Source organism: Bos indicus, chromosome 2 (assembly GCF_029378745.1).
Source record: "Bos indicus isolate NIAB-ARS_2022 breed Sahiwal x Tharparkar chromosome 2, NIAB-ARS_B.indTharparkar_mat_pri_1.0, whole genome shotgun sequence".
NCBI lineage: Eukaryota > Metazoa > Chordata > Mammalia > Artiodactyla > Bovidae > Bos > Bos indicus.
The window spans coordinates 37,077,977-37,102,770 of NC_091761.1; the positions used below are offsets into that span (position 1 = coordinate 37,077,977).

Here is a 24,794-nt window from a genome sequence, read left to right on the forward strand (position 1 = left end):
GCTCCTGGACTTGGTTGACTATTTCCCTTCCACTGTTTGGGAATTTTTCAGCTATCTCATCAAATATTATCTCAGGTCCTTCCTCCCTCTCTCTTCCTTCTGCCTCAGTTACTCTATTACTGAATCCTTCTAGTGTATTATTCATCTCTGTTTGTTTGTTCTTTAGTTTTTCTAGGTTTTGATAAACATTTCTTGTATCTTCTCCATTGTTTTCCCGAGATCCTGGATCATCTTCACTATCATTATTCAAAATTCTTTTTCTGGAAGGTTACCTATCTCTACTTCATTTAATTGAAGCCAGGAAGGTTGATTCTTCCAGCTCTATTTTTCTTTCTCAAGATTGCTTTGGCTAATTGGCGTCTTTTTGTTTCCATACAAATATTTTAAATTTTTGTACTGGTTCTGTGAGAAATGCCCTTGGTAATGTGATGAGGATTGCATTAAATCTGCAGATTGTTTAGGGTAGTCTAGTCATTTTTTCAATATTGATTCTTTCAATCCAAGAACATATTATATCTCTCTGTGTCATCTTTGATTTCTTTCATCAGTGTCTTACAGCTTTCTGCATACAGGCTTTTGTCTCCATAGGTAGGTTTATTCCGAGGTATTTTATACTCTTTGTTGCAGTGGTAAGTGGGATTGTTTCCTTAATTTCTCTTTCTTATTTTTTGGTAGTTAGTTTATAGGAATTCAAGGGATTTCTGTGTATTGATTTTGTATCTTGTGACTTTACTACATTCACTGAATAGCTCTAGTAATTTTCAGATGTTATCTTCAGGGTTTTCTATGTATAGTATCGTGTTGTCTGCAGACAGTGACAGTTTTACTTCTTTTTCAATCTGGATTCCTCTCATTTCTTTTTCTTCTCTGATTGATATGACTAGGACTTCCAAACTAAATTGAATAATAATGGTGAGAATGCACACCCTTGTCTTATTAGACCTTAGAGGAAGTACTTTCAGTTTTTCACCATTGAGAATATTTGTTGTTGGTCTGTTTTATATGGCCTTTATTGTGTTGAGGTAGGTTCCTTTCATACCAATTTTCTGAAGAGTTTTTTCCATAAATAGGTGATGAAGTCTGTCAGAAGCTTCTTCTGCATTCTTTGAGATTATCATATGATTTTTATCTTTCAATTTGGTAATGTGGTATATCACATTGATTTGTGTATATTGAAGAATCCACGCATCCTTGGGATAAACTTAACTTGATCATAGTGTATGATCCTTTTTATGTGTTATTGGATTCTGTTTGCTAGTATTTTTTGAGGATTTTTGTGTCTGTGTTCATCACTGTTATTAGTCTGTAATTTTCTTTTTGATATCTTTGTTTAATTTTGGTATCAGGGGATGGTGGCCTCATAGAATGAGTTTGGGAGTATTCCTCCCTCTGCAGTTTTTTGGAAGTGTTTGAGAAGAATAGGTGCTAACTGGTCTCTAAAAATTTGATAGAACTCACCTATGACGCCATCTGGTCCTGAACTTTTGTTTGTTGGAGGGTTTTTAATTATGGTTTCAATGTTATGACTTGAGATTAGTCCATTGATATTTTCTGTTTCTTCATGCTTCAGTCTTGGTGGGTTGTACCTTTCTCAGAATTTGTCCATTTCTTCTGGGTTGTCCATATTATTTGCATGCAGTTGCTTGTAGTAGTCTCTTAATAATCCTTTGTATTTCTATAGTGTCAGTTGTAACTTCTCCTTTTTCATATTTAATATTATTGATTTGAATCTTCTTCCTTTTTTTCTTGATGAGTTTGGCTAAAGGTATAAACCTTTAATCTTCTCAAAAAATCAGCTTTAGTTTTCTTGGTCTTTACTGTTGTTTTCTTCATTTCTGTTTCATTTATTTCTTCTCTGATCTAACTGGAGTTTTTCAGGTCTTCTTTCTCTAGTTGTTTTACGTGTAACATTAGGTTGTTTATAGTAGATTTTTCTTGTTTCTTGAGGTGATAATTGGTTGTGTTTATGTTGTCATTTGTTGCTATCTATTTTTTAAAATTTCCTCTTGAATTTCTTCTCCGAATTTTTGAGTATTTAGTACTAAACAAACGTGTTTGTGTTTTTTGTAGTTTTTTTTTTTTCCCCCCTGTAATTGATTTCCAGTCTCATACTGTTGTGGTAAAAAAAGATGCTTGATATAATTCCAATTTTCTTAAGTTTACTGAGGCTTCATTTATAACCCAAGATGTGATCTATCCTGGAGAATGTTCCATGTGCACTTGAGAAGAAAGTGTATTCTGCTGGTTTTGGATGGAATGTCCTATGTATATCAGTATGTCTAGCTGATGTAATGTTTCATTTAAGGCTTGTTTTTCCTTATTAATTTTCTATCTGGATGATCTGTCCATTGGTGAAAGTGGAGTGTTAAAAAGTACCCCACTATTACTGGGTTACTGTTAATTTCCCCTTTTATGGCTGTTAACATTTGCTTTTTGTTTTGAGCTGCTCCTGTGTTGGGTGCATAATATTTAAAATTGTTTTATTTTCTTCTTGGATTGATCCCTTGATCATTATGCAGTGTCCTTCCTTTTTCTGGTAGTCTTTAAAGTCTGTTTTTTTCTGATATGAGTATGCTACTCTAGCTTTATTTTGATTTCCATTTGCATATAATATCTGTTTCCATTGCCTCACTTCCAATCTGTATGTGTCCCTAGATCTGAAGTGGGTCACTTGTAGACAGCATATATAAGGGTCTTGTTTTTGTATCCATTCAACCATTTTGTATCTTTTGGTGGGAGCATGTAATCCAGATCCATTTATGGTAATGATTGATATGTATGTTCCTATTACCATTTTCTTAATTATTTTGGGTTTTTGTAGGTCTTTTTCTTATTTTGCGCATAGAGAAGTTCATTTGGCATTTGCTTTAAAGCTGGTTGATCATACTGAATTCTCTTAGCTTTTGTTTGTCTGTAAAACTTTTGATTTCTCTGTTCCGTTCTGGGTAGAGTATTCTTTTTTCTTTTTTTTATTATTTTATTTTATTTTTAACTTTACAATATTGTATTGGTTTTGCCATATATCAACATGAATCCGCCACAGGTATACACGTGTTCTTTGTCGGCCTTGCCTTTCATCACTTTACGTATACCCTCGCAGAGTATTCTGGCCTACAGTTTCTGGTGAAAAATCAGCTGATAACCTTATGGGGATTCTCTTGCATGTTGTTTGTTGCTTTTTCCTTGCTGCTTTTAATATTTTTTCTTTGAATGTAATTTTTGTTAGTTTGATTACTATGTCTCTGTGTGTTTCTCCTTGGGTTTATCCTGTGTGGGAAACTGTGCTTCCTGCACTTGAGTGACTATTTCCTTTCCCATGTTAGCTAAGTTTTTGACTATAATCTTTCAAATATTTTCTCAGACCCTTTATCTTTCTCTTTTTCTTCTGAGACCCCTATGAAACAAATGTTAGTGCATTTAATGTTGTCCCAGAGGTCTCTGAGACTGTCCTCGTTTCATTCTTTTCCTTTATTCTGCCCCTCAGTAGTTATTACCATCATTCTATCTTCCGGCTCACTCACTTGTTCTGCTTCAGTTATTCTGTTGATTTGTCTGGCATATTTTTCATTTCAGTTATTGTGTTGTTCATCACTGTCTGTGTGTCCTTTAGTTCTTCTAGGTCCTTGTTAAACATTTCTTCTGTTTTCTTGATCCATGCCCCCATTCTGTTTCTGAGATTTTGGATCATCTTTACTGTCAGTACTCTGAATTCCTTTTCAGGTAGGTTGGCTATTTCCTCTTCATTAATTTGGTCTTTGGTTATTGCTCCTTCATCTGTACCATATTTTTGGATGTCTCTTTTTTTTTTGATCAGGGTGTGGTCTATATTTCTGTCTTGCTCATTGTTTGGCCTAAGGCATCCAGCACTGGAGTTCGAAGGCAGTTGGGTGGAACTAGGTATTGGTATCAAGATGGGGACCTCTGGGGGATCTGTTGCTGATTAATATTCTCTGGGGTCTGAAGTTCTCTGTTAGTACAGTGGTTTGAATTTGGTGCTCCTACCACAGGAGCTCAGACCCAACCCTGGCCTGAGAGCCAAGACCCTGGTTACTCAGGGATTCGCCCATCTCCTTAGGTGTTCAAAGCCCCCCACCGGCACCTTGTAGGTGCCCTAGTTGTGATGAGCTGCAAGCTCTGCATCCTCCTACTCGGGCATCTTGAAGGAAGTGCCTGTTTGAACCTTTGGGGTGAGGTGCCATTACCCTGTGACCCTGACTAGAGGGGATTAACGAGTCCCTAGAGCATTAGAGATTGCATTATAGGTGTTGTGAGCCAAGTCCTTACAGACGAGTCTGAAGGGAGAAACCTTTGCACTGGGGCACCTGGGTGTCTCTCATCCCAGGGCTCCTTGCAAATGTCATATATTTCTTAATGAATAAAATTGGATAGAGCAGGTTTGGATAAGATTAGAGAAAAAGGAATACATTTTACAAACTTAACTAAAACTTGTGGAATATGTATTTTGTTACTGGAATGTAACATCAAAATGTTTTCTGAGAGAGATTCTTGAGATCTGTCATTTGTCTATCATGAATTTAAAAACCTTTACAGAAATAAGAATTTAGAGATCACAAAGTTACATCCTTCTACATGGTTTCCTAGTCTTTGTCAATGAACGTAGACATACATACTTTATGTAATTATAATCAGCAGATCTGTATTAAGTTGTGCTTTCATTTTTGTTTGACTATTCTGAATATTGACTTAGTCTACATAATTTTCATTTTTAATAACTTTATTCCATTATGGCTTAGTGCTACAATTAAACTCTTCCACTATTTGGTGTATGTATATGTTTGAGAAGCTTTATATTGTGAATAGCCATGCACTGCTCAGGCTTCCGGGGTGGCTCAGATGATAAAGAGTCCTCCTGCAGTGTGGAGACCTGGGTTCAATCCCTGGGTTAGGAAGAACCTCTGGAGAAGGGGATGGCAGCCTACTCCAGTATTGCCTGGTGAATGCGCATGGACAGAGGAGCCTGGTGGGCTACAGCCCGTGGGGTCACAAAGAGTCCGACATGACTGAACGACTAAGTACAGCACAGCTGTCGTGGTAGTCCTTTCATCGTGTTACCAATTATTCAGTGGTGTTTTCATGGCATGTATGCCCCAAAGCAGAGTTAACCTATCAGAGAATATCTTATAATCATTAAAAAGAACAGTTTTGATAGTTCTTGTCAGATTTGTTATTAGATTGTTTCCTAGAAAACAAATTTTAGAGTGCTACCAGAAATGTATTTAAGTGTACCTGTTTTTCTGGTTTTGCGATCATTGAGTTTTAGAACTCATTTATTTTTGTAAATTTAATAGTTGTTTGAAACCTACTCTTATTGCTAGGGAGGCAATACTTTTTTCTACATGACAGGTTACCATTTAAATATGACTTGGTAAACAATATAAATTACCTTAAGAACTTAAATATTGCCCTTATATTTTTTGTCTGCATTATTAGTGAAACTAATCACATGGAATCTTATTTTGTTAGTATCGTTTTAATATATTTGATGGCTTCTACTTACTCTGAACTTTTGTAGGCAGAAGCATTTTTATTTATACAAGTATAAACAGTTTCTTCTAGTTTTTAAAAAATGCTTAGTTCTCTTGCATTTGGGATTTTATGTTTGCTCTGAGGTATGATTGAACCAGAGCATATCTTTCTATTTTCTGCAGATATTCTTTTTTAATTGTAAAATATCCTCATTGGACTAAAATTTTTTAAATACAGGTATACGTATATAAAGTGACATATACCTGTATTTAAAAATTTTTAATCCAATGAGGATTTTATAAAGTGAGTCATCTCATCCATCTGGTCTGATGTCCCAGGTACAAAAGACAAGAACTAATACCAGTTCAGCATATAATTCTAGATATTTTTTCTGTGTATTCTTAATTTTAGATACCAATGTAATCAATATATTTTTACACAACTGGACTTTATACTGTTCTCTATCACGTCTTTTTTCTTTTGTTGCTGAAATGTTCATGAACGTTTGCCTACTTCTCAGTATGTAGTCATCCCTAAATGCTGTTTTAATTTTTCTTGATTTAGTTCCCATGGAAAGAGGAAGGCATAATGTTATCTATTGACACTTCACTCTTTTTAAAGACTGATTAGTATTCAGGTGTATTAGTGTCCTCTATTTCATTCCCTGTTGATTCTTTATTACTATAAATGTGTTAGGGAACAACATTGTTTAAATTTATCTTGTCCTCTTAGTCTTAATGTGAATGTTTCTGTTGAAAGAAATTACCTAAAACTTCAATTACTGAAGAAAGATACTGACAAAGTATCCTTTCAACATCATATGGGGTCCCTAGTTCCCATATCTTTGCTTATACTCAGTATTAGCAATCTTTTAAACTTTGTCATTCTAATAAGTGAAAAGTAATCTCAGTTTGTATTTCTTTGTATTATATTGAGTTTGAACATTTTAAATGTTTTTAGTCATTTATAATTTCTTATTTGACTCTCTTTCATGAGCATTTAATTCAATTTAGTTCCATTATTTTTAGTTTTTATTATTTAATAAGAAATATTCTTATAGGAGGCAGTATGATCTAATAGTTGAGCACACGCACTGAAGATCCAGACTGCCTGGTTCTGAATTTATTTCGTTACTTTACTTGCTGCGTTACCTCATGGAGGACTATATATTTTTCCTCATGTACAAAATAGGATGCTAGCACTTAATCTCATGAATTCTTATAAGCATCAAATGAGTTAATGCATGTTAAGTACTTTACAAGACCAGCACTCAATCAACATCAGTAAGTTTGAGCAAAATTCCAGGCGATGGTGAAGGACGGGAAGTCTGACTTGCTGCAGTCCATGGGGTCACAGAGTCAGACACTAATGAGCAACTGAACAACAACAAGAATGAAATGTTCTATGAGCATAGTAATGGTTGTATTTTTTTGGCTTTAGTATATCAGAACCTTTATTTGCAGTTGAAAGAAACTCAATTTGAATTAGGTTAAACAGAAATGGTAATTAATTTATTAAAAAGTTATTGTAAGTGTGTCTCTTGAAACACTTGCACCGGAAACTTGAATGTAGTCGTGGTACTGTTTCTTATCTATTCAGAGGCTTCTGAATATTCACCTTCTGTGATATTCAGTATGCCTTTTCCATGTGGTAGAAAAACAAGAACATCGGTAGGTCCCAAATTTTACGTTTTACAATTTCAGCAACCAGAGAGAGACCATTCTGACGTTTCTTTCTAGTGTCAACTCCAAAAATCCCTGAGGCTTCAAATCTGAGCTAGCAGCCTATCCCAGTGGTAGTCTCTTCAGGAATGAGGTGTGGTACTGAGATTTATCTAACTATGGAGAGTAAGATTTTATATCAATGGGGGCACATCATATGGAGGATAGAGGTGGAGAGACAGTTTCCAAAAAAGGGGTACAAACCAAATAATAAATATTCCTAGTTACTTATTTTTGATGATTTAGAAAAAATTTTTATTGAAATACAGTTGCTTTTTCTGCTGTAGAGCAAAATCAATCAGCTATACATATACAGATATCTACTCCCTTTTGGACTTTCTTCTGATTCAGGTCATCACAGAGCCTTAAGTATGAGTTCCCTCTGCTATACAGTATGTTCTCATTAGTATGGCTGAGTTTCTTTGTTGTTATAGTATCAATAGTGTATATGTGTCAATCCCAATCTCCAGTCCCACCACCTCTTTGCCCCTTGGTATCCCTATTTTTGTTCTCTACATCTGTGTCTATTTCTACCTTGCAAGTAAGATTATCTGTACCATTTTTCTAGGCTCCATATATGTTAATTTATGATACTTGTTTTTCTCTGACTTCACTCTGTGCGATATTCTTTAGGTCCCTCCATGTCTCTACAAATGACTCAATTTTGTTACTTTTTATGGCTGAGTAAGATTCCATTGTATATATATACCACATCTTATTTATCCATTTCTGTGTTCATGGACATTTAAGTTACTTCCATGTCTTGGCTGTTGTAAACAGTGCTGATGTGAACACTGGGGTGCATATATCTTTGAATTATGATTTTCTCTGAGTATATGCCCAGTAGTGAGATGCCTGGGTCATATGGGAGTTCTTTTTTTAGTTTTTAAGAAAACTTTGTACTGTTTTCCATAGTGGCTATATCAGTTTACACTCCCACCAGCAGTGCATGAGGGTTCCCTTTTCTTCATACTCTCTCCAGTGTTTATTGTATGTAGATTTTTTTTTAACAATGATTTATGTATTCAGTTTGGTCCATGCTGGGTCTTGTTGCTCTTCAGGCTTTTCTCTAATTGTGATGAGTAGGGGGAAGGGGCTTCTCTAGTTATGGAGCATGGGCTTCTCATTATGGTGGCTGCTCTTGCAGAGCACAGGTTCCAGGATGCGCAGGCCTCCGTAGGTGCAGCAGGTGGGCTCAGTAGTTGCGGCTCCTGGGCTCAGAGCACAGGCTCAGTCAGTAACTGTGGCTCGTGGCCTTAGTTGCCCAGTGGCATGTGGGATTTTCTAGGATGGGGATTGAACCCTTGTCTCCTGCATTGTCAGGCAGATTCATTACCACGGACACACCAGGGAAGCCCTGTAGATTTATTTTTGATGCTGGTCACTCTGACTGGTGTGAGGTGATACCTCATAGTGGTTTTAATTTGCATTGCTCTAATAATGAGTGGTGTTGAACATCTTTGCATGTGGTTGGTGGTCTTGTGTATGTCTCCTTTGGAGAAGTGTTTGTTTTGGTGTCTTATGCCCACGTTTTGATTGGGTTGTTTATTGATTTGAGTTGCATGAACTGCTTATGTATCTTGTGGAGAGTAATCCTTTGATAGTTACTTCATTTGCTATTATTTTCTTCCATTCAGAGGGTTTTCTTTTTGTCATCTTTATGGTTTCCATTGCTACATTTAATTAGGTCCAATTGTTTATTTTTGTTTCCATTACACTAGGAGGAGTGTTCTTCCTATGTTTTCCTCTGAGAGTTTTCGTGTCTGGCCCTGCATTCAGATCTTTAATCCATTTTGAATTTATTTTTGTGTATATGGTTAGAGAGTGGTCTAGTTTCATTCTTTTACATGTAGCTGCCTAGTTTTCCCAACACTATTTACTGACAAGGCTGTCTTTTCTCCATTGTGTATTTGAATCCTCTGTCATAGATTAGGGGACCACAGGTGCGTGGGTTCATCTCTGGGCTTCTGTCCAGTTCCATTGATCTATAGATCTGTTTTTGTGACAGTACCATACTGTCTTGATTACTGTAGCTTTGTAGTGTAGTCTGAGGTCAGGAAGCTTGATTCCTCCAACACCATTTTTCTTTCTCAAGATTGCTGTGGTTATTTCTGGTCTTTCATGTTTCCATACAGATTGTAAAATTTTTTGTTTTATCTTTGTGAAAAATACACTTGGTAATTTGATAGGAATTACATTGCATCTGTACATTGCTTTGGGTAGTATAGTCATTTCCACAATATTGATTCTTACAATTGAAGATCGTAGTATATCTCTCCATCTGTTTGTGTCATTGCTTTCTCTCATCTGTGTCTTAAGAGTTTTCTGTATACAGGTCTTTTCACTCCTTTGGTAGGCTTATTCCTAGGTATTTTTTAATGTTAGTAGTTTTTAATTGGAGCATAATTGCCTTACAATGTTGTGTTAGTTTCTGCTGTACAATATTGTGACTCAGCTGTAAGTGTACCTATATTTGCTCCCTCTTGAGCCTCTATTTTACCCCCACCATCCCACCCTACTAGATCATCACAGAGCACCCAGCTGAGCTCCTGGTGTAATATAGCAGCTTCCCACTAGCTATTTATTTTATAAATGGTAGTATATATATGTTCGTGCTGCTCTCTCAGTTCACCCCACCCTCTCCTTCCCCTGCTGTGTCCACAAGTCCATTCTCTATGTCTGCATCGCTATTCTTTTGCCCTGCAAATAGGTTCATTAGTACCATTTTTCTAGAATACACACAGAAGTGTTAATATGCACTGTTAGTTTTTCTGGCTTGACTTTACTGTATGACTGATTCTAGATTCATGCACATCACTACAAATGACCCAGTTGCTTTCCTTTTTATGGCCATGGAATGATATTCCATGGTATATATGTACCACAACTTCTTCATCCATTCATCTGTCAGTGGACATCTAGTTTGCTTCCGTGTCCTGGCTATTGTAAATAGTGCTACAGTGAACACTGGGTACATACAGTGGGATTGCTCAGTCCATATAATATTGTCTTTTTTTAAGGAAAGTCCATACTGTTCTCCTTCGTGGCTGTTATCACTTTATATTCCCACCAACAGTGCAAGAGGTTTCCCCTTTTTTTCTTTTCAAATTTTATTTTTAAACTTTACAATATTGTATTGGTTCTGCCATATATCGAAATGAATCCGCCACAGGCATACATGTGTTCCCCATCCTGAACCCTCCTCCCTCCCCGTACCATCCCTCTGGTGCACCAGCCCCAAGCATCCAGTATCGTGCATCGAATCTGGACTGGCGACTCATTTCATATATGATGATATACATATTTCAATGCCATTCTCCCAAATCATCCCACCCTCTCCCTCTCCCACAGAGTCCAAAAGACTGTTCTATACATCAGTGTCTCTTTTGCTGTCTCGTATACAGGGTTAAGAGGATGTGGAGAAAAGGGAACCCTCTTAACACTGTTGGTGGGAATGCAAACTAGTACAGCCACTATGGAGAACAGTGTGGAGATTCCTTAAAAATCTGGAAATAGAACTGCCTTATGATCCAGCAATCCCACTGCTGGGCATACACACTGAGGTTTCCCCTTTCTCCACATCCTCTCCAGCATTTATTTTTTGTAGATTTGACGATGGCCATTCCTATCAGTGTGAGGTGATAGTTCAATGTAGTTTTGATATGCATTTTTCTAATAATGAGCAATGTTGAGCATCTTTTCATGTGTTTGGTGGTTTTCTGTATATTTTCTTTGGAGAAATGTCTGTTTATGTCTTCTGCCCACTTTTTGATTGGGTTGCCTGTTTATCTGGTATTGAGCTATATAAGCTCCTTGCATATTTTGGAGATTAATCCTTTGTCAGTTGCTTCATTTGCAAATATTTTCTCCCATTTTGAGGGTTTTTTATCTTGCTAATGATTACTTTTGGTGTGCAAAAGCTTTTAAGTTTAATTAGGTCCCATTTATTTTTGTATTTATTTCCATTACTCTAGGAAGTGGATCAAAGATCTTGCTGCAGTTTATTTCAGAGTGTTCTGCCAATGTTGTCCTCTAGGAGTTTTATATTTCCTAGTCTTATATTTAGGCCTTTACTCCATTTTGTGTTTATCTTTGTGTATGGTGTTAGGAAGTGTTCTGATTTCATTCTTTTACATATGGCTGTTCAGCTTTCCCAACACCACTTACTGATGAGGATTTCTTTTCTCCATTGTATGTTCTTTCCTCCTTTGTCAAATTTAAGATGCCCACAGGTGCATGAGTTTATCTCTGGGCTTTCCATCTTGTTCCATTGATCCGTGTTTCTATTTTTGTGCCAGTACCATACTGTCGTGATAACTGTTGTTTTGTAGTATAGTCTAAAGTCAGGAAGGTTGATTCCTCCAGCTCCATTTTTCTTCTCAAGGTTGCTTTAGGTATTCAGGGTCTTTTTGTTTCCATACAAATAGTAAAAATTTTTATTCTAGTTTTGTGAAAAATGCCCTTGGTAATTCAATAGGGATTGCATTCAATCTGCAGATTGCTTAGGGTAGTTATTTTCACAGTATTGATTCTTTCAATCCAAGAATATAGTATATTCTCCATTGTGTCGTCTTTGATTTCTCTCATCAGTGTCTTATTTTCTGCATACATGTCTTTTGTCTCTATGGGTAGGTTTATTCCCAGATATTTTATTCTTTCTGTTGCAGTGGTGAGTGGGATTGTTTCCTTAATTTCTCTGATTTTTTGTTGTTTGTGTATCAGAATGCAAGGGATTTCTATATATTAATTTTGTATCCTGCAACTTTACTAAATTTTCTGTGTACAGTATTGGGCTTCCCTGGTGGCTCAGACAGGTTAAAAAAAAAAAAAATGCCTGCAATGCAGGTGACCCGAGTTTGACGCCTGTGTTGGGAAGAGCCCCTGGAGAAGGAAATGGCTACCCACTCCAGTATTCTTGCCTGGAGAATTCCATGGACAGAAAGAACGGGCAGGCATAGTATACTGTCATCTGCAGTCAAGAGTTTTCTTTCTTTTCCAATCTGGATTCCTGTTACGTTTCTTCTCTGCTTGCCTGACTAGGACTTCCAATAATAGTGGCAAGAGTGAGCACCCTTTCTTGTTCCTGATCTCAGAGGAAATACTTTCAGTTTTCACCATTGAGCGGCCTTTATTATGTTGAGTTAGGTTCCTTCCATGCCTAATTTCTGGTGAGTTTTTATCATATATAGTTGTTGAATTTTGATGAAAGCTTTTCCTGCATCTATTGAGATTACCATATAGTTTTTATCTTTCAGTTTCTTATTTTTTGTCTCACATTGATTGATTTGTGTGTATTCATGCTCAGGATATATCCCACTTGATCATGTTGTGATCCTTCTTGATGAAATTTTAAATAGGTTTGTTTTTGTGCTTTTTCTGATAGCTTGTTATTAACATGTAGAAAGGCAACAGATTTCTATATCCTGTAGGCTTATTTTATTCTAATTTTTTGGTGGAGACTTTAGGGTTATGCTATATATAGTATCCTGTCATCTGCAGATGTGGGTTTTCCTTCTTCCCTGGCAGTTTGGTTGCCTTTTCTTTTCTTGTCAGATTGCTGTGGCTAGGACTTCTAATACTGGGTTAAATAGATGTGGCAGGAGTGTGGACATCCTTCTCTCTTGATTTTAGAGGAAAGGCTTTCAGCTTTTATCCACTGTGTATGATGTTAACTGTTGTTTTTCATAAATAGACTTTTATGTTGAGATGTCCCCTCTATACACAACTTTTATATTTTAAGTTTGTATCCTGCAACTTTGTTAAATTTGTTGTGTGTGTGTGTATGGGGGTGATGGCTGGGAATCTGAATTACCTTCTTTACATGTTGCTAGATTTGAATTTTTTATCATCTTAAAATATTCTTACTGGAATCACTTAATGTATGTTGTCTCGAATTTTGTCTCATTCATTTCAGTCTTGGCTCTCTTGTTTTCTTAATAGCTCCATGGTATACTTCTTTCATTTTATGTATTTAAAATAAACATAAGTGTACATCTTGAACTTTCACATAATGAAAAGTCAAGAAGTGTAGTCTATGAAGTACAGTTGATTTACAGTGTTAATTTCTACTGTACAGAAAAGTGATTCTTATAACTACATAAACGTTTTCATATTCTTTTCCATTATGGCTTATCACAGGTGGTTGAATATAGATAGTTCCTTGTACTATATAGCAGGATCTTGTTGTTTGTCCATCCTATATATGTTTACATATGCTAATTCCAAACTCCCCATCATTCCCTCCCTCTTGACAACCACATGTAAGTCTATTTTTGTTTGTAGATATATTCATTTATGTATTATTCTAGATTCTACATGTAAGTGATACTGTATTTTTTACATGCCGCTATAAACGACATTTCATTTTTTGGGGTAACAGTCCATTGTATATATGTACCTTATCTTCTTTGTCCATTCATCTGTCAGTGGACATTTAGGTTGTTTCCATGTCTTGAATATTGTAAAATATTGTTGCTATTAACATGGGGTGTGTATATCTTTTTGAATTATAGTTTTATCTGGATATATGCCCAGGAATAGGATTGCTGGCTTATATAGTAGTTCCATTTTTAGTTTGAGGAACCCCAGTATTGCTTTCTATAGTATCTGCACCAGTTCACATTCCCACCAACAGTGTAGAAGGATTCCTTTTTCTCTACACTCCATCCAGCATTATTTGTAGACTTTTTGATGATGGCCATTCTGACTGGTGTGAGGAGATACCTCATTGTAATTTTTATTTGTATTTCTCTAGTAATTAGTGATGTTGATCATCTTTTCAGATGCCTACTGGCTATCTGTATGTCTTCTGCCCATTTTTTGATTGGATTTTAAGTTACTGATTGAGGTGTATGAGCTGTTTGTGTATCTTAGAACTTAAGCCCTTGTCAATCACATCATTTGCAAATATTTTCTCACAGTCTATAAATATTTTCATTTTTAGTTTGTTTGCTGAGAAGCACATCTCTTTGGGGTCTAGCTGCTTTAAGTATCATGTTTGTATGATCATGTTGTTGCACAAAGCAGTAATCTGTTCATTCTCGTGTGAATATACAGTTTGTTTATTCATGCTACTGTTGGTAGTCATTGTTGGCTGTTATACAAGTGCTGCCATGAACCTTTCATCATTTTTTGAGTGATTATACATATGCATTTCTATTGGGTGTATTCCTAGGAATGGATATATAGTTATCAAGAGTGGTTGAATCAGTTTATACTTCTACTAGCAGTAAATAAGGATTCCAGTTGCTCCACAGCTTTCCATACATTTAGTATTGCCTTTGTTTTTCATTTTAACTGTTGTGGTACCATGTATTTTTAAACATTACTATTTTTATTGACGCAATTGTAGATTCACATTCCTTAAGAAATAAGAGATATCTTGCACTTTTCCCAGTTCCTTCACTGGCAGCATTTTGCAGATGACACTATAATATTACAACGAAGCTATTAACACTGATGCAATTCACAATTCTTAGCTTTCCCCAGATGTGTATTAAGTTGTATACAGTTTCGCCCCTGTTGGAGGCTTTGAGTATCAACCACCAAGTCATGACAAAACAGTTAATCCCACAAGGACCCTTCTTAATACCTTTTTATAACTACATACATTACCTGACTTGCTCTCTTCTCACCTCCACCCCAGTCTGTCCTATTTCTAACACTTTGTCATTTCATATTCTTATATGGATGGAGTTACACAGTAACCTTTGGGGATTAGTTTTTTCCTGAATAACATAATCCCTAGCAAGTCACCATCAGTTTATTTTTAGCTTTCCTGTGTTACTTTGTTTTAGAAGTGTTCCTGTGGAAAAGATTAGGACTGAAGTTTTTAAATTAATTTAACTGTGTCTTTAATGAAAGTGAAGTAAAAAGTCATTCAGTCCTGTCCAACTCTTTGCAACCCCATGGACTATACAACCCATGGAATTCTCCAGGCAAGAATACTGGAGTGGGTAGCCTTTCCCTTCTTCAGGGGATCGTGAACCCATTTCCTGCATTGCAGGCACATTCACCAGCTGAGTCACAAGGGAAGCCCAAGAATATCTTTAATAGAATCGAACAATTTTTTTGTCTCCTAGTTCACCTTTCACTCTTCTTTCCTGGATTGATCATGTGTCCTCCGCCCCCACCATGGTATTTTGGACAACCTGTACCTTACATCTGTTAACTGTCTTCAGAAAAAAAATATATGACCCGTTTCTGCCTATATTTCAGCATTCTTACAGTATTTTTTCATCTGTCCTTTTAAATTATGCATGCAGTGATGAAAAACACTTAAGCAGCATAAATGTTTTTAAAATGTGGTCCTCTTCCATACTGCAGTATATCCTTGCAGATATTTTTCTGTTCATTTATAATTTTGTTGTATAACACATACAATGATATTTTTAAATTTACTTAATATATATCAGATAGCATTCCCTTGTTAGTATATTCAGAACTACTTCATTCTCAACTGCAAGACAGTATCTTATGGTATGAATGTTGCATAAATTAACTTACTCTGTTAAGACAGTTCTCCATTTATTCTATAAACATCCACAGGCATATTGTTATATGTATTTGTTTAAATATTTCTGTTGGATTCATTCTTCATGCTTACAGACACTGCCATTTTTTAGTTTTAATTATGCTTACCTTTATTTGGCTCAGACAGTAAAGCGTCTGTCTACAATGTGGGAGACCCGGGTTCAATACCCAGGTCGGGAAGATCCCCTGGAGAAGGAAATGGCAACCCACTCCGGTACTCTTACCTGGAAAATTCCATGGATGGAGGAGTCTGGTGGGCTACAGTCCATGGGGTTGCAAAGAGTCAGACACGACTGAGCAACTTCACCTTTATTTTTAAATATTGTCATGTCCAATTTTTGTCCATTTTGACCTCCAAATAAATTTTAGAATTACTTGTTGTGCCTCAAAAGACAATCTCATTGACATTTTTATTACAATTACAGAGACTTTAAAAACTTAATTTGGGGATGGAATGAGTAGGAATAACAGCTTTGCAATAGTCAGGGTTTTCTGTCTACTCTGAACATTTAAATATGTTAATTTTTAGTAAAAACCTAATAAATGTTAAGCACTTTTGTGACATTGAGAAAAATCAGCATTTTATCTCAGTTATCTATAGAGAGTACATTCTTTGGCGTCTGTTACTGTTAAGTATAAACATAATGTCAGTTTCTGATATTTTGTTATAGACAGATGTCTATTTTTATTTCTCTTGTTCAGGATCCACTACTTCTTGAATGAATTCTGTGCCTTTTATCAATTCTGGAAAACTTTGCTATTCTCATTGTATATAGCTTCTCCTACCTGCTTAGCCGTCATCTATTCTGCCTTGTCTTAATGCTGTAACCTTTTCATGAGAGGTTTTTTTTTTTTCTTCAAAATTCCAATAGTTATATTTGTCATTCTGGAAGTTTGATTTAGCGTGTAGATTAAGAGGCATAGATTCTTGACCCAAATTGCTTGGATTTAAATCTCACCTCTGTCTTTCTGTATTTTTGTGACGTTGGAAAGTTATTCAGGCCTTGTGTGAGTTAATTCTTAAAATTGTACAGATTAGATAATATAGGTAACAGTGCCCTGGAACAGTCTGTGTGGTGCATGGTAAGTCAACTTCAGTCATGTCCAACTCTTGGCGACCCTATGGACCATAGCCTGCCTGGCTCTCCTCTTGGAACACTCTGATGATACACAATTAGCTGTGTATTAGGTAATCATTTTCATAGTACATTGTTTCTTCAATTCATCCCCATTTTAGGAATACTCACTGGTTGTATCTATCTTCTTTCTAAGGTTTGTGCAATCCTAATACTTTTGTTTCTGCATGCTCATCTTCAGTCAAGTATTACCTGTAGGTGTACAGTAGGTGTACAGGGATAGGGCATATAGCTCCAAAGCGGTGGTGGGCGGCAGTGGGCTAAGAACTGGGACAGCAGATGTATTAAAATTTCAGAGCCCAGGCCTGTGAGCTAGTATTCAATACAGCAAAAAGTCATTTGAACCCATATTAAAATATGCTTCTTTTAGTCACTGTTTCTAAATGGAAGAAATTTGGGGGTTAACTTAATCTTTGTTACTAGAAGTGTATAAAATGAATAAGTATCATTACTGAACTGAGGACTATCTGCTATAGCTTTTGTCAGCTCAGTATCTGGGTTTATAGTGAGAGTCAGATGATACTTCCTGGGTGAAAATAATTTTAATATTAAAAACTTTAAAATCCTTAGGTCAATTTTAAAATGAAAACAAGCAAAGTTAGTTTATACTGAATGTAAATGTTCACTTTGTATTTCCTTTTTTTTAAATGGTCAGTTTTTTCCTCTAATGATGTTTGATTTCAAATAAGCTAACTCTAGTTGCTTTTAAAATTATACATGACAGGCTATGTCTGCGGGGGTGAGGAAGTGGTCCTTGCTGTGTAGCTCTGATAATCCTTTTTACTGCTTTGAGATGAACCTCGGTAGGAGAGTTTGAAAGCTAACATAATTAGCAATGCTGCAGATCTACTCAGAATTCTTGCTTCCTTTGTTAAACAGATGTTTCAGGGGATTATATTTGTTACCAGTAGAGAACTGTTGATTATTCCAATCACTATTTATAATGTCACAGAAAGTTTACATTCAACTTCAGGGTTAGCTGTGACCAGTGTAACTGACTTCCCTATAGCAGGAAGTGTGTACCTCCATAGAGTGAATGGGTTGACATTTTATTCACCGCTGCTGCTAGGTCACTTCAGTCGTGTCCAACCCTGTGCGACCCCATAGACGGCAGCCCACCAGGCTCCCCCATCCCTGGGTTCTCCAGGCAAGAACACTGGAGTGGGGTGCCATTGCCTTCTCCATTATTCACTGCTACCACCCAAGAAACTGAAAAGTCACGAGCAGGCAAGGAAAAATTATTACCTTTAATTCAGCTCTGTTTTTAAATGAGTAAAGTACTATTATGATAATGTGCTCTTAAAAATGTAGATATCATACAACTATGAAAGTGAGAGTGCAGAGTATGAAAAGTTGAAGAAGCTCACTGATTAAAAGCCCACTATCTATCTAATTTGAATATTACAGTAAAGAATTAATAGGTACTGATAATACTCTTGGTCTCATCTTTTTAAAGAGATACTAGTGTAAAAGTAAACTAGTAGATGAAAAGTACACACCTCCCTAAGCATCAAAACGGAAGAAAACAGCTCCTATAGTGAAGGAATTTATATAAGTGATGTATGAAAATAAAGAATGATAGAACTATTACCAAACATACTGATAATAACAATTTGGCTTAAGTCATCCCTAAAGAGAGTCAAGATTTGAGGTTAGTTCACAAAGCACAGTTCAACCTAAAACAAGGATTCAGAGAGGTTAGAAATAAAAGGACAGACAGAAATGAGATAGTTCCAACTAAAAATAAAGGGGTTATACAGTTGCCAGTGAAAGAGTTCAGACCCCAAAAAGTTAAAATGACACACACAGGATGATATAGGACACTGGAGATGGCGAGTCTCCATGAGGCTAACCGCCATTAGGCGCAGCCCCAAACACAGCAACAGTTTTCACAGAGCAGAAACTACAAACAAAGTAAGGAGAAATACAGCATGGTAAGAGACTTGATCATACCTCTCAGTCCAAAATAGGAAGTATACTTTCTTTTTGAATGTATCACCAGAAATAACAAAAACAGCATTGTGTCACCACAATGGAATGTAAGAAATTAGTAACAAAACTGGGCCCCTTTCACCTGGAAGATTTAAAACATGCTGTTATCCTAGTATCTAGCCTGGTGGCAAATGAACTGGCTGTAGCTCAAGTCACAGTATTTCAGAGTAATACTAACACACACATCATTTATCAGTGACAGACCAGTGTGATACATAAGTTTGTATATCAGCTTTTGATAAATAAAAATTGAGTATATTTTCCTATGCAAACAGTTTTTACAACTCAATAGTAAGACATCCCAACTGATAAAAACAGGCAAAGGATTTGAATAGACCTTTCCCCATAGAAGATATACAAATGGCCAACAGCCACTGGAAAAGGTGCTCAGCATCATTAGGGAAGTGAACACCAAAACCACAATGAGATACCACCTTCATATCCACTAGGATGATTTTAAAAAGATGGAAGATGGCAAGGATGTGCCAGATAACAAATACCATGTTATGATTCTTTTTATAAGAAATGTCCAGAATAGGCAAATCCAGACAGAAAATAGTAGTCACTGGGGGAGAGGAGTGATTGCTAATATGGTTCAGAGGTCCATGACTCTACAAAGAGCTAAGCTTGCTTTCTGGAGTGATGAAACTGTGAAATGAGATAGTGGTGGTTGCATAACTGTGAATTACACTAAGAACCCCTGAATTGTATATACTTAAAAGGGTGGATTTTATGGTATGTGGATTATATCTCAAAAACAAAAGGTGGTAACAATATCTGCAGAAAGCATTATGTCCTCTTGGACTCAGAAAACAGAGGGAATAAGTTGAGGTTATTAAAACCTCATACTGTCTCTCAGAACTCTGGCTTCTAAGGAGGAGGAACTACCCAGCTGGTGTCCTCTCTAAAGGGAAGAAGGCAAGACAAATTTGAGCAGTACCTACAATGAAGCAACGAAAAAAATTTGGAGAGTATACCCCTACCAGATAAAGGTCCACAACTAGCCACAACACTGACAGGCCTTCAACCTTTTTTTGTCTCCTTCTAGAGGAATCTTAGAGAGTTTAACAAGGAGCCAGTGGGCGTAATCCGCATTTAGTGAGTTAAATCAGCGAGGACTCAATAATACAGCCTTCATGTCATACGCGTGCCTGTGTGTGCAAACAGAAAGCAGTTAAAAGGTATGATGGAGGCTTAATTTAAAAAAACAAAACCAAAACACTGGATATTAGAAATAGGCATAGAAATAGGCAAACCAGCATGAAGAAAACCATAAAACATCCCTGCAATGGAAGGCTACACTGGAAAACATGGGAAGCTTATTAGCACACCAATGTAGGACGATTCATTGTCAGCAGGATGTCACTATTAGGCTTCTTCCAAGAAATATATAGCAGGTGACTAGTAGGTTCCAAGGCAAAGAAGACATAATGACGTGCCCTATCAGATACTAGAACATGTTATACAGTCTCTGTAAAGAACAGTGTGGTATCAGCACATGAGTAGACAGACTAATGGAAAATAATTTTTTAAAATCCAGAAGTTTAGTGAATGATAAAAATGAAATTTTAAATCAGTGGGAAAAATAAAGAATTTAAACAAGTGGTATTCTGACAGCTAGTCCTATGGAAAGGATAAAACTAGCCCAATCTGTCATACTACACATTAAATTCCAAATGAATCAGACATATATTAAAAAAATGAAACCTTTACAGGTCCTTTTACATTTACAGAAGAAAGTGAAGGTTAACTCCTTGATAACCTGGGAATAGGAATACTTCTAACCTGGATTCAAAAGCCAAAAGAAGTATAAAAATTTAAATCTTTATTTCATCCACAGAATATGAACACTTCAAGAAAAATATCAATCGCTGTCAAACTCGTCCAAACAACAGAAGAGAGAAAACTTACAAACTCATTTTATGAGCCAGCATTACCCTGATAACAAAATCAGATGAGAGCACACAGGAAAAGGAAATTTCAGGTCAATATCCTTGATAACCATAGATGTAAAAATCCTCAACAAAATATCAGCAAGCCGAATTCAACAATACATTAAAAGAATCATACACCATGATCAAGTGGATTTAGTCTAAGGATGCAAGAATTATTCAGCATCTGTAAATCAATGTGATGCATCTCATTAAGACAATGAAGGATAAAAATCATGAACATCTCAATAGATGCAGAAAAGTATCTCCCAAATTTAATATCCACTTATGATAAAAACTTTCAATAAAGTAGGCATAGAGAGCCATTACCTTAAAATCATAAAGGTTACATATGACTCATCTCATACTCAATGGTAAAAAGCTGAAATGGCTTCCTTTAAAGATGTGGGACAAGGGTGCAGACTCTTACCACTTTTATTCAACACAGGACTGGAGGGCCTTGCCAGTGCATTTAGTCAAGAAAAAGAAAAGGCATCCAAATTGGAAAAGAAGTAAAATTTGAAGATGACATACATAGAAAACCCTAGAGAGTTCCTAAAAAATCTATTGTAACTAATCAACCAATTCAATAAAGTGAGTTTACCCAGTCACCATGTAAAAATCAGTTGTGTTTCCGTATACTAGTAACAAGCAATCAGAGAAATTAAGAAAACAGTGCTATTTGCAATTGCATCAAAAAGAATGAAATACCTAAGAATTTAACTCAGGAGGTAAGAGATCTATACACTGAAATCTACAAGACATTAAGGTAATTGAAGACACAAATAAATGGAAAGATACTCTGTGCTCATGGATAGTACCATAAACTGTCCATACTACCTAAGCAATCTGCAGATTTCAGTGCAATCTCTAACAAAATTGCAATGGCATTTTTCATTGAAATAGAACAATTTTTAAATGTGTATTAAGCAACAAGTGACTCCAAATAACCAAAGCAATCTTAAGAAACAAGAACACCAATAAGTATGTTGCATACCTGAAGCTTATGTCAGTTATATCTCAAAAATAAATCTGAAATTAAGAAAGAGCAATCTAGTAGAAAAATTAGTAAAAAATATGGTCAGTTCACAGGAAAAAGCAAAGCAAATGGTTCTTAAACAGAAGAAAGAATGTTCTAGCTCCCTTAAAATGCTCATGAGAAACTGGTAAAAACTCAGTTTGACAACATAGTCTCTTGGCTGGGCTCTAGGGAAGATTCAGGCACTCTAGTCAGTGTTGCTAGTGGTGAAAAATGGTATAATTCCTATGAAAGTACAAGCATTTCTGGCAAAATTATATGTATTCTTCAGTGCAGCAAATCCTACTGCTAGAATTCCCTCCCAAATGATAAGACTGTTCATTGCAGCACTATTTGTAAAAGGTACTGGAAATAACCCAGATGTTCATTAATACATCCATACAGGAATGTGGGGGAATAAAAAAGCCAATCGGGTATAGAATAGTATGGAGCATGGTAAATTTTATGTAGGAATATAGAGGAATAAGGATATGTGTAAGGATATATGTATGTGTGTGCACACATACATTTGCTTATATTTTCAAAAGGAAAAGGTAAACGATAACTTACCTGGTTACCTGCATGGGAAGAGAGGTTACATGGGTTGGACAGATACAGACTTTTCTTGATGTGACTTGTTCTTACAGTTTTACTTTGAAGACCCTTAAATGTTTATACATCATGAAAAGCAAACCAGTCTCTAATAATTGGGAGGATAAAAAGGGAAGTAAATGAACCACATTATATGTCCAGTAACAATCAGAAAAAAATTTTTTCAAGTGATTCTGAAATACAATTTCAGTTAGACAACCGTCGTGGATCAATTGGGGCTTCCCTTGTGGCTCAGTGGTAAAGAATTGACCTGCCAGTGCAGGACACACAGGTTCGATTCCTGATCCAGGAAGATCCCCTGGAGAAGGAATAGGCTACCCACTCCAGTATTCTTGCCTGGAGAATCCCATGGACTGAGAAGTCTGGGGCAGGTACAGTCCATGGGGTCACAAAAAGAGTTGGACACGACTTAGTGACTAAACAAGTCCATCTATCACAGTGACAGAAAGAAATCTTCAGAATCTTTAACAGTTTTTTGTTAGTAACACATTGGCATTGTTAGTTTGCAACGGTTTTATGCATTGCAGATTAAAACAAATAGGTTACAGTGTAAATGTAATTAGAAACTAAGATTTTCTGTTTGAAAGAGCTACAAGTATAAAAATAGTGAGGCAAAACCTCCAACCTTTACAGGTACAAATAAGTTTGTAAGAACATGGTATTAAAATCCTTAGCCAGTGGATCTTTTTTTTCTTTTGGCAGTGTAAATGCCTTTTCTATCAAGTCCATAGTAGGGTAGGGTGCGCTCTATAACCTCTTGGCATCTTGTTTCCCTGACTTTTCCGTATGTTGGAAAGTTAGGCCGAGTCTTCCCTGGAACTCTTTGCTCCCGTCTGTAGCCACAGTAACTGATGCACAGATCTGGCGGCACAGCCGGACCTTGCAGCTTTACCACCACTCGCCTCTCTCCTACCTGATTCATTTCCTTTCTTCCTTGGTGCTACATCTGAATTTTTAACAGAAGGCCCCTTTTCCAGTTTTTTTGGGACACTGTTCAAGGTAATTTGTGCAATCAGTGTATCTTACATGGTAGAATTTAGGATGTCATTGCAGAAATATTTTGGGAGCAATGGTGCAAGACAAGAATACCACTTAAATCATAGTAAAGGCCTTGGCAGTGGAATTTTTATAACCATTTTAGTGATCCTAACTTCCCTTTTCCTACATTGCAAATAATTTGTGTATGTGGCTTTTTTCTTTTTTTTAGATGGCTACTCATATGAAAAGGAAGCAATGGAAAATTGGATCAGCAAAAAGAAACGTACCAGTCCCATGACAAATCTTGTTCTTTCTTCAGTGATACTTACACCAAATAGGACTCTGAAAATGGCCATCGATCGATGGCTAAGTGAGACACATCAAAAATAAAACTGTATATTGTGTTATTTATATTTTCTGTGATCTCACTTGAGTGATTTAAAGGTAAACTTTGTAAACTTAGTTACCTACCTTTTCATATAATAGTGAATAAAATCTTAACCTATAGAGAAAGTTTTACTTTGACTTCAAATTGCAATGCTCAAGTTTATTCTGGTTATAGATCATATTCCATTATAACCAAAGATCAGAATAATCTAGACTAGAACATAATCCTAGTTAATAACATTTCATTTGATAACTCTCTGGAATCCTTCTAAAGAGTTTTTTAGCAAAATAATTATAGATTTGTTTACGAATACATTGAGAAAGTCACTTTGATATATTTACTAGCAGTTTTTTAGCTTCGAAGTTTGCAAGGTAGTAATGATTTTTTTCCCCATTGTCCAAACCTAGGTACAAGTTAGATAGCATAAATTATCACAGATACATTAAGTTGACTTTGCTGAAACATATAAAGTGGCAAACTAGCCTCCTTTTAGAATATAGAGTTCTTAAAGTTCTCACATCATAGTTTAAGCTAAGGTGACTATACATTTGTACACAGTAGGCTGATAGCTAATACAAGCACCCTGACCAACATTTGCTCAGAAGACTTCAGGTCCCGTAAGTGGAGGTTACACTGCCTCTCCCTCCCTCTCACAAGTTGTTCACCAGAATGGAAGCCATTAGTGCAAAGCTTGCTAAAACTAAATAAACTCTAAGGGCACGGAGGGACCAGGACTCGGTACTTACCCCCAAACCCTCACTGTAATTGTTCTGAAATTTGAAAACACAAATAAAAAGCAATATAAGGATATATTCCATCAAAAGACTTGTTAAAATCGGTAGTGCTCTCACCATTGGACCAGATATCTTGTGTTTTGATAAAATAATACTTATTTTTCAAAAGGGCTAGCTGGTTTTCACATAAAAATTACTAAAAATTATTGAAGTCACTGACAGAAAACACAATAAAAGATGTTATTTTTTAAATGTTTTAAAGAAG

The 24,794-nt window shown here is 36.1% G+C and overlaps 1 protein-coding gene across 7 annotated transcripts in view; it reads left to right on the forward strand.

Annotated features, from left to right (window-relative positions):
- WDSUB1 (WD repeat, sterile alpha motif and U-box domain containing 1) overlaps nt 1-23,920 on the forward strand; it is a 68,772-nt gene extending 44,852 nt beyond the window's left edge. For 5 of the 7 annotated variants that reach the window (XM_070799414.1, XM_070799393.1, XM_070799399.1 and 2 more), the window contains one exon: nt 23,637-23,920. In XM_070799414.1, the coding sequence (XP_070655515.1) occupies nt 23,637-23,797 (161 nt within the window). In that variant the 3' untranslated portion in view covers nt 23,798-23,920. Of the gene's footprint in view, nt 1-20,708; nt 20,853-23,636 lie in introns of all 7 variants that reach the window. The other 2 variants (XR_011569469.1, XM_070799407.1) reach the window with 2 other exon arrangements.
- Nucleotides 23,921-24,794: the final 874 nt, after the last annotated feature.